At 38.9% G+C, this 11,014-nt stretch overlaps 1 protein-coding gene across 1 annotated transcript; it reads right to left on the reverse strand.

Annotated features, from left to right (window-relative positions):
• Window positions 1-7,046: 7,046 nt before the first annotated feature.
• Window positions 7,047-7,546, reverse strand: LOC122426560 (60S ribosomal protein L21-like). The gene has a single exon (XM_043445563.1). The coding sequence runs from the start codon at window positions 7,476-7,478 to the stop codon at window positions 7,047-7,049; it is 432 nt and encodes a 143-aa protein (XP_043301498.1). The 5' UTR covers window positions 7,479-7,546.
• Window positions 7,547-11,014: the final 3,468 nt, after the last annotated feature.

Consider the following 11,014-nt stretch of genomic DNA (forward strand, 5'->3'; position numbering starts at 1 on the left):
ATCCCCAATTTTTTTTTTTTTTTCAAATACAGTGGCCAGCACAAAGATAACCAGGCACATGAGGAGAAAAGATACTATGAGGAAGGAGAGAAATAATAGATAATAGAAACAGACCCAAGGGAACTCTGATGAGTAGACAGAGACTATCAAACAACTCTGTTTACTATGTTCGAGGAGATAAGTGTTACACTTGAACAATTTGGCAGAGAACTAGAAACTATAAAAAGTGAATTAGCAGATTTGTCAATGAACAAAGTAGAAACTCTAGACTGAGACATGGTGAGCACTGAAATTTGTAGGATCAGAGAGATTCAAGTCTGGTGATCTTGTTGGTCCTGTAAGTCCAAGGAGACATACAGAGAGAAAGAGAGAAGAGAAAACATGTGACCCCAGGGAAACAAAGATGCATGGAGAGAAAGCTACTTGACTATTTTCCAATCTGACTTCTTCCCACTACAACTGATGCCACAATAAGTATCCTTGTACACATACGTGCTGGCATTTTTATGTACTGGCATTTTTATTTCTATAAAAAAGATCCCGTATACTGTGTTAAAAGGATATATTACATTTTAAAAGATACTGCCACATTACTTTCCCAAATAGTCATAGTACTTGTTATTTCCCCCTGCAATGTATGAGAGTCCTCATCTCCCCATATTCTTTCCAGTACTGAATGTTATCAATGTTTTGATATATTACCAATCTGAGGAGTTAAAAATAGTATATTAAAAGTCTATTTTTTTGTTTTTATAGGTTTTTTTTTTTTTTGCTTCTCCATGCAGCATGTGAGATCTTAGTTTTATGGACTTCCAGGGAAGTCCATAAAAGTCTATTTTTCACAAAGAAAAAGATGACCAATGGAATAGAATAGAGTACAGAAATAAATCTTTGCATAGACGTTCAAAAAGTTTTCAATAATGATGTCAAGACCTTTCAATGGAGAAAGTAGTCTTTTCAACAAATAGCTTTGGGATACCCTCGTGCAACAGACTCTTACCTAATAACATATACAAATATTAACTCAAAATGGATCAAAGACCTAAATGAAAGAATTAAAACTATAAAACTCTAAGGAGAAAAAAGCAAAGGAAAAATTTCATGTCACTGGATTTGGCAACAGTATCTTGGATATGACAAGAAAAGGGAGAAAAGGGAACTCTCTTACGCTGTTAATGGGAATGTAAATTGATATAGCCACTATGAAGAATGATATGGAGATTTCTTTAAAAACTAAGAATAAAGCTACTACTATATGACCCAGCAATCCCACTACTGGGCATATACCCTGAGAAAACCACAATTCTAAAAGGCATATGTACCCCAGTGTCCATTGTAGCACTATTTACAAGAGGCAGGACATGGAAGCAACCTAGATGTCCATAGACAGATGAATGGATAAAGAAATTGTGGTACATATATAAATGGAATATTACTCAGTCATTAAAAGGAATGAATTTGAGTCAGTTCTAGTGAGGTGGATGAACATAGAGCCTGTTATAGAGAGTGAACTAAATCAGAAAGAGAGAAACAAAGATTGTATATTAACACACATATATATGAACTCTAGAAAAATGGTACTGATGAACCTATTTGTAGGGCAGCAGTAGAGACACAGACAGATAGAACAGACTGTGGACACAGCAGGGGAAGGAAAGGACGGGACACACTGAGAAAGCGCATAACCAAATATAAAATAGATGGCCAGTGGGAATTTGCTGAATGACACGGGGAGCTGCTCAGTGTGGTCAAAATAATAATCATCATAATGATAATTTTTAAAAAATAAAAAAATCTATTTTGTGTTTCTCTGACTACAAGTAAAGTTGACTATCTTTTGCTTTTGTTGTTTTGTTTTTTTTAACATTTGCATTTCATCTTTAATAAACTGCCTGTTCTTATTCTTTGCCCAGTTTTTTCCTGTTTATCATTTTGTTATTAATTCATAGAAGTTATTTTTACATTAATAATATTAATCTTCTGTCTAGGGGGATTTTCCTTCCATTTTAGTTAGTTTGTAGTGTCTTTTGGTATTCAAAAATCTCAAAAAATGGTACCATGGCCCCACTACCATTATAAGGTGAATTAATATGGTGGGACTTCCCTCATAGCTCAGTTGGTAAAGAATCTGCCTGCAATGCAAGAGACCCAGTTCTGATTGCTGGGTCGGGAAGATCCCCTGGAGAAGGAAATGGCAACCTAGTCCAGTATTCTTGCCTAGAGAATCTCCATGGACAGAGGAGCCTGGCAGGCTATAGTCCATGGGATTGCAAGAGTCAGACACAACTTAGCAACTAACCCACCACCACCACAGTGTGGTGGGAGGTGGGGAAAGCAGTTCACAGAAAATGTGATGCTGGCTGGAAAACTTAATGGGTGTCTACTGTATGAAATGCTATAAAGATATGGCCTTTCTAGCAAACAACTGCTAGGAAATGACAGGAGGCACTGGATATGGGTGCTGTTATTTACCTGAGTCATGGTTTACATGTCACCATCCACCATAATTTCTCTAATCATTTATTTACTCAACAAACATTTATTAAGCAGCTATAATGTACCAAGCTCTGTATTATAGCAGAATACAAAAATAACTAAGATGTGGGTCCTACTTTTGAGAGGCTCATGCTGTATTTGGGGAGGTAGAAATGTTAAATTACCAGTAGTCGCAAAAAAATGTTAAATTACCATGAGCATCACACTAGGAAGATGATGATGCCCCAGGCTAAGAAGCTGTAGACATAAGAAGTGAATGGGAGACTTCCCTGGTGGTCCAGTGGTTAAGAATCTGCCTTGCAATGCAGGCACCATGGGTTCAGTCCCTGGTCTGGGAAGATCCCACATGCTGTGGGGCAAAGCCTGGGCACCACAGCTAGACAGTCCATGTGGCCAACAAAAGATCCCACATGACTCAAAGGAGATCTCTTGTGCAAAAAAAGAAAAAGTGAGCGGATCTGTGTTACATTTTAAAGGTAAAACTGAAAGAACTTATTGATCATTGGATATAGGTATCAGGAAAAGAGGGATCAGAGATGATCCTATGTTTTGGGCCTGAATAATTGTGAATAATATCCAGAAGAGTCTTCATTTTGCAATCCCATGGACTGTAGCCTACCAGGCTCCTCCATCCATGGGATTTTCCAGGCAATAGTACTGGAGTGGGTGGCCATTTCCTTCTCCAGGGGATCTTCCTGACCCAGGGATCGAACCTGGGTCTCCCACATTGTAGACAGACGCTTTACTGTCTGAGCCACCAAGGAAGTCCTTCATGTATATATATATATGTATATAATGTTTGGCTGCGTGGGGTCTTTGTTGCTGTGTGCAGGCTTTCTCCAGTTGTCAAGAGTGAGGACCACTCTCTAGTTGGGGTGCTTGGACTTCCGTTGCAGTGGCTTCTTTCATTGTGGAGCACAGGCTATATGGCACACGGGCTTAGTTGCCCCATGGCATGTGGAAGCATCCCGGACCAGGGATCAAACCAGTGTCCCCTGCATTGCAAGGCAGATTCTTAACCACTGGACCACCAGGGAAGCCCCCAGAAGAGTCTTTTACTGAGTTGGAGGAGACTGAAGTAGATAGAGGTTTTAGGGAGAAGTCAAGAATTCTTTATTTTGGCCACGCCAGGAACTTGAAGATGGAACCTGGCCCAGCAGTGAAAGCACCAACTCCTACAGGGAAGTCCCAAGAGTTCTATTTTAGATATGTTAAATCTGAGATGTCTGCTAGACATCCAGTGAATTTTCAAGTGTATATTTAATATATGAGTCTGGAAGGTCGGGGAGACAGGCAAGACTGGATTATAAATCAAGTGGTCAATGGCAGTATTTAAAGCTATCCGACTGATAGAGCAGAGGGTGGGTAGAGTAGAAAAGAGCCAAAGAGAGAACCAAACTTTAGAAATTATATAGAGGAAGAGGAGGATCCAACCAAGATGATTGAGGAGTGGCCATGGAGGCAAGAAGCAAACTAGAAGAATGAAGTGTCCTAGAAGTCAAGAAAAGAAATTCCTTCAAGCAGGGAGTAATCAATAGTGTTGAACAGTGTTGAGAGGCTAAGACGAAGGTAGAGATGGAGGTTATAATGACCTGAACAAGGCAGCTTTGTAGAATGGTGGGAATAAAACCTAGGTTTGAATGGATTGGAGAGAGAATAAAGATGAGAAAATAAAGATAGCAAATAGAGACAAACCCTTTGAATGGTTCTGTAAAGAATTAGGATGATAGCTGGGAGGGAACTAGGTCAGAGAAAACTTTGAAAAAAAAACTTTTTTAAAAAATAGAAACAACTTTTGAATAGGTTGCATTAGGTACAAAATTATAAAGATACAAAAGGGTAAACAGTGAAAAGTCTCACTCCCACACCTTTCCCCCAGTCACAGTGTTTCCCTTCCTCATTCCAATGTTTCCATTTTCTTTTGAATCCTTCTGGAGATATTCTGTGTTTGTACAAGCAAATATACATGTATTCTTCCACTTTCCCTCCTTTTAAACAAATTCACAAATGTTAGCTCATTCTACACACTGTTTCTGTCTCTTGCTTTTCTGTTTCTCAACATATCTTGGAGATTGTTCCATTTAGGTATACAAAAAGGTCTTCCACTTACTTTGCTTGTGGTTACATTGTGTTGTTATACTATAATTTATTTATTCAACCCCCTAGTGATTCCTCTTGATGAATATTTAGATTGTTTTCAATCTTTTGCTATTACAAAATTGCAATGAATAATTTTATATATAAGTCTTTTCACATGTGTGGCAATATATCTATAGGGTAAATTTATTTAGAAGAATTGTTGAGTCAAAGGATAAGTACATTTGTGAGTTTAATAGATATGGTTCCAAAATATTTCAATATAATTTGTACCAATATCTCTACCACCAGCAATGATATGAGTATGTTTCCCTATATCATGTTACTAATTGTTTTTATGTTTGCCAATCTAGTTAATGAAACATGGTTTCTTAGTGTATTTTAAACTTTCATTTATTTCTTTTAAGTGAGGTTGAATATATTCTCAAAAGTTTAAAAGCTATTTGTATTTCTTTTTCCTTGAATTGTCTCTTCTTATCTTTTTTTATCTTTCTTTCATCTTTCTAAAGTATTATTGGTCTTATTAATTTGTTGGACCTCTTAATATATTAGGCACATTAGCCTTCTCTTTGTGATATGAATTATAAATATGTCTTTTCAATTTGTTTATGTTGATTTTTCTCTGAAGAAAATTTTTTTTACACAATTGAATTTTTCTGGGTTTTGTGTCATACTTTGAAAACCATCCCCACCCCCAAAGTTTTCATTTGTTTTAATCTCCCAGGAGAGTTTTTTAAGTATGGGGAAGGAGATAACTAGAGTGTGATCACATGATTTCAATAGAAAGGTAGAAATTGATAATGCAGGAGAGATTAAGGAAAATTTCAGGAGCAAAGTCTATAACTAGGCTAGAGGAAATGTAAAACAAAGCCTAAATGGGACAATTGGTCTTTAATAAGAACAGGACACTCCTGAGAATATGGGTGCTGATGCAGATATAGGTTGGTGGATTTGGTGGTGAGAGGATGAGAAAGTTCTTATCTGGTTGCCATATTTTCCCAGTGGCATAAAGGCAAATTTATTAGCTAGGTGCAGAGCAGAAAAGGATGTTAGGGCTTGAGGGCAGTTGAATATTTAGAAGGTTCAGAGGCCTTACGGATTAGATATTCTAGTTCATATTCATTTTCCCCACCTTGGAACAAAAGATAATTTATTTGAAATTTTTGTTGGTATAATGATTCAATCTGATGGAATGACTTTGTTTCCCTTTGAAACCTTTATATTTGGAGAATGCTTCATATAATTACATTAGTATAATTAACTTGGCACCAATGTGTTATGCATGGGTTCCTAGCAGTGTGGGCTTGTCTTCAAGAGGTGTTTGGGCTCACTCTTTGGACAACAACTGAAAACTCTTCACAAATAATTCATTTTCTATACTTACCACACAGCTGCTAAAAGCTTAACAACTTGGACTTGAATTATTTGCCTTGTTTTGTTCATTTGGCATATGTCCCTAAAGAGATAATTTGATTGGGTTGATTTGCCATTACTCAGTACTGAGTTCTGCGTTTGTGTTTTTTGTTTTTAGTTCTACCTCTGTTTATTGGAGAAGGAAATGGCAACACACTCCAGTATTCTTGCCTGGAGAATCCCAGGGATGGAGGATCCTGGTAGGCTGCCATCTATGGGGTCGAACAGAGTTGGACACGACTGAGGTGACTTAGCAGCAGCACCTCTGTTTATTGCTATCAACCCATCTGCCTCCACCCAGCTCATGCTTGCATGCTCAGTCATGTGACCCCATAGACTGCAGCCCACTAGGCTCTTCTGTCCGTGGGATTTCCCAAGTAAGAATACTGGAGTGGGTTGCCATTCCCTTCTCTAGTGAATTCTGCTTTTGCACGCTAAGCTACTGCTACTGCCTCAATGGCAGTTGTCTAGCCTGCATATAGCTGCCTTCGACTTGTGTCTTGGCCTCTGGTTAATCAGTTGTGATAGCAGAGTATATTTCATTCAAAACAGATTGTATGAGTCATATCACTTGAGCAGGAAAGAACAGTTTGGATCATTTTGCCTAGAAAGGGTCCAAGTACCTGGCAAGCCCAAATGGCTGCATGAACTCCTTCAGCCCTCCCAATGAATTGTTCACATCCTTTGTTTCAGTAATTAATTCTACAAGGAATCTAACTTAAGAAAATAATCCTTAGCAGGCAGTATAGCAAAGTGGTTAAGAGTCAGATAAACTTAGAATTGGATCCCAAACAGTGATGAGTTAGTATCTCCTAGAGTTTTATTTCTGTGGCTCTCGTCATCACTATGCAATTAAAAAATGAAAGAGCCTGGCTGGTAGCCCAGTTAGTAAGAGTCCACCTGCCAATACAGGGGACATGGGTTCGGTCCCTGGTCTGGGAAGAATCCACATCTCGTGGAATGACTGAGCCCGTGTGCTACAACTTTTTTTTTTTTTTTACAGTCCAGCTCTTTATCTTTACACGCTTCAGGCCATAAATTCATAGGGAATGGGTTCTAACAGTTTGGGTTCCTTTCCATTGGTCCTCACAAAACTGTGCTTCTCTAGGTGGAGCAGGCTGGCGCTTCAGCTGAACCCAAGTCCCTTTCTCTTTGGCTTCCTTCTTTTTCTGATCATTTTCCTTCACACATTTTAGGAAGTTATCTCGGCTCTTAGAGTGCTTAATATGCTCGATACGCACATTAATTCTCTTGGCAAGAATCTTGCCCTTAACTTGTTTGTTTACAATGATGCCAATAGCATGCTGGGTAACATTGTAGACTCTCCCAGTTTTGCCATGATAACATTTGTGGGGCATTCCTTTTTGAACAGTACCCATTCCCTTGATATCTACAATATCACCCTTCTTGTAGATTTGCATGTATGTGGCCAAAGGAACAACTCCATGTTTTCTAAAAGGCCTAGAGAACATGTAGCGGGTGCCCCCTACTCTTTCCCTTTGTGTTGGTCGTTTTGGCGAATTACTGGAAGATGGCGGTTCCGGCCGAAAAGTGTGCTACAACTATTGAACCTGAGCTCTAGAGTCAGCAAATCACAACTATTGAACCTATGCTCCACAACTACTGAAGCCTACATACTCTAGGGCCCGTGCTCCATGAGGAGAGAAGTCACCACAATGAGAAGCCCGAGCACTGCAACTAGAGAGTAGCCCCTGCCCTCTGCAACTCGAGGAAAGCCTGTGTGCCGCAACAGAGAACTAGCACAGTCAGAAATAAATAAATAAGTAATTAAAAAAACAAACAGAAACCCAAAAAACTCTACCACATCTCCATGGGGATGTAATTCACATACCATAAAATTCACTCATTGAAAGTGTAAAATTTAATGATTTTAACATATTCACAGACTTGTGCAACAGGAATCACTTTTGAAATATTTTCATCTTCCATAAAAGAACCCCCAGTCCATTAATCACTCCCATTCAATAAAACCCTACACAATCACTAATCTTTTTGTCTTTATGGACTTGTCTATTCTGGACTTTTCATATAGAGGAATTATGTTACTGATCTTTTTTTTTTTTTTAGCTATGTGATCTTTTTTGACTAGATTCTCTCATTTAACACAATGTTTTGAAGTTCATCCAAGTTGTAGCATACACCAGTACTTGAGTCCTTTGAATTGCTCAATTATAATTCCATTGCTTGTTCATTGATCCACTTATCAGTTGATGAACATTCGAATTGTTTCCACTTTTTGGCTATTATGAATAATCCTGCTGTGAACATCCATGTACATCTCTTTTCATGTAGGTATTTGTGAGGATATATATTTTTATTTATCTTGGATATATCTTTGGAAGTGAAATTGCTAAGCTGTAGGGTAATCCTATGTTTAACTTTTTGAAGAATTGTCACTGTTTTCCAAAATTCTGAACCATCTTGTATTCCTGCCTGCAATATATGAGGATTCCAATTTCTTCAACCCTCACCAACACTTGTAAATATTTGTCTTTTGTATAATAGGCATGTTAGCGGGTGTAAAGTGGTATCTCATTGTGGTTTTGATTTGCATTTCTCTAATGGCTAATATGCCAGCAAATTTGGAGAACTCAGCAGTGGCCATAGGACTGTCAGTTTCATTCCAATCCCAAAGAAAGGCAATCCCAAAGAATGCTCAAACTACCACACAATTGCACTCATCTCACACGCTAGTAAGGTAATGCTCAAAATTCTCCAAGCCAGGCTTCAGCAATACATGAACCGAGAACTTCCAGATGTTCAAGCTGGTTTTAGAAAAGGCAGAGGAACCAGAGACCAAATTGCCAATATCCGCTGGATCATCGAAAAAGCAAGAGAGTTCCAGAAAAACATCTATTTCTGCTTTATTGACTACGCCAAAGCCTTTGACTGTGTGGATCACAATAAACTGTGGAAAATTCTGAAAGAGATGGGAATACCAGACCACCTGACCTGCCTCTTGAGAAACCTGTATGTAGGTCAGGAAGCAACAGTTAGAACTGGACATGGACCAACAGACTGGTTCCAAATAGGAAAAGGAGTATGTCAAGGCTGTATATTGTCACCCTGCTTATTTAACTTATATGCAGAGTACATCATGAGAAATGCTGGACTGGAAGAAGCACAAGCTGGAATCAAGATTGCCAGGAGAAATACCGATAAACTCAGATATGCAGATGACACCACCATTATGGCAGAGAGTGAAGAGGAACTAAAAAGCCTCTTGATGAAAGTGAAAGAGGAGAGTGAAAAAGTTGGCTTAAAGCTCAACATTCAGAAAACTAAGATCATGGCATCTGGTCCCATCACTTCATGGGAAATAGATTTCCCATGAAGTTTCTGACACAGTAGAAACAGTGTCAGACTTTATTTTTTTGGGCTCCAAAATCACTGCAAGTGGTGACTGCAACCATGAAATTAAAAGACACTTACTCCTTGGAAGGAAAGTTATGACCAACCTAGACAGCATATTAAAAAGCAGAGACATTACTTTGCCAACAAAGGTCCGTCTGGTCAAGTATATGGTTTTTCCAGTGGTCATGTATGGATGTGAGAGTTGGACTGTGAAGAGAGCTGAGCGCCAAAAAATTGATGTTTTTGAACTGTGGTTTTGGAGAAGACTCTTGAGAGTCCCTTGGACTGCAAGGAGATCCAACCAGTCCATCCTAAAGGAAATCAATCCTGGGTGTTCATTGGAAAGACTGATGCTGAAGCTGAAACTCCAATACTTGGGCCACCACCCCATGCAAAGAGTTGATTCATTGGAAAAGACCCTGATGCTGGGAGGGATTGGGGGCAGGAGGAGAAGGGGACGACAGAGGATGAGATGGCTGGATGGCATCACCGACTCGATGAACATGAGTTTGAGCAAGCTCTGGAAGTTGGTGATGGACAGGGAGGCCTGGCGTGCTGTGATTCATGGGGTCGCGAAGAGTTGGACATGACTGAGTGACTGAACTGAACTGTACTGAATGGCTAATGATTCTTGAGTACCTTTTTATGTTTTTTAAAGAAATTTTATTTTTTAAAATTTATTTAATTGAAGGATAATTGCTTTACAGAATTTTTGTGTTTTCTGTCAAACTTCAACATGAATCAGCCATAGGTAATTTTATTTTATAAACTTACTTACTGGCTGCATGGCACAGCATGTGGGATACCCAACCAGGGATCAAACCAACGTCCCCTGCATTGAAAGTGCAGAGCTTTAACCACTGAGCCATCAGGGAAGTCCCACCGTTTTACATTTTTACTGACCATTTACATATCTTCCTGAAAGAAAGTCTATTCAAGTCCTTTGTCCATTTGGAAAAAAAATTGACTTTTTTTTTTTTTTACTGTTGAGTTATAAAACCTTAAAAATATATATATTCTGGAAGCAAGTCTCTTATCAGATTTGTAAAAATTTTTCTCCCATATGGTAGGTTGTTTTTTGTTTTCTTGATGGTATCATTTGCAGCTAAAGGTTTTTATTTGTGATACAGTCCAATTTATCTGTTTTTTTTTTCTTTTGTTGTTTGTCTTCTCAATATTTTGAAGCTTCTCCTCTCAGTCTCTCTTGAACCTACTCCAAAATCAGGCTTTTGCCCTTACCACTCCTCCAAAATTGCTCTTGGTCAGGTCACCTGTGAGCTCCATGTTGTTAATCCAACAGCCAAGACTCAGCCTTCATTCTTTATAACAAAGCTCTTACCTCCTTCTTGAAATATCTACGTTTTATCCACTAGATTTCCAGGTCACTACACTCTCTTGGTTTTCTCCTACCGCACTCACTGACTGCTCCTGTCTAGGATTCAGACCTTGGCTTCTCTATTTTTACTCTATTGGTGATTTCATCCAGCCCGATGGCTTCAAATATCATCTATATGCTGACAACTCCTCGACTGGACAGAGTTTGTTTGTCCCAAACTCTCTGCCCAGAACTTTCTTCCCCCAGGGAGCTCAGTTCGGTGCTCTGTAATGACCTAGAGGGGTCATCTGATGGGGG

The sequence above is a fragment of the Cervus canadensis genome, chromosome 24 (genome assembly GCF_019320065.1).
Source record: "Cervus canadensis isolate Bull #8, Minnesota chromosome 24, ASM1932006v1, whole genome shotgun sequence".
NCBI lineage: Eukaryota > Metazoa > Chordata > Mammalia > Artiodactyla > Cervidae > Cervus > Cervus canadensis.

Excerpts from the sequence above, each read along its gene's own strand:
- LOC122426560 (XM_043445563.1), bottom strand. The coding sequence starts at position 7,478 with ATGTTCTCTAGGCCTTTTAGAAAACATGGAGTTGTTCCTTTGGCCACA.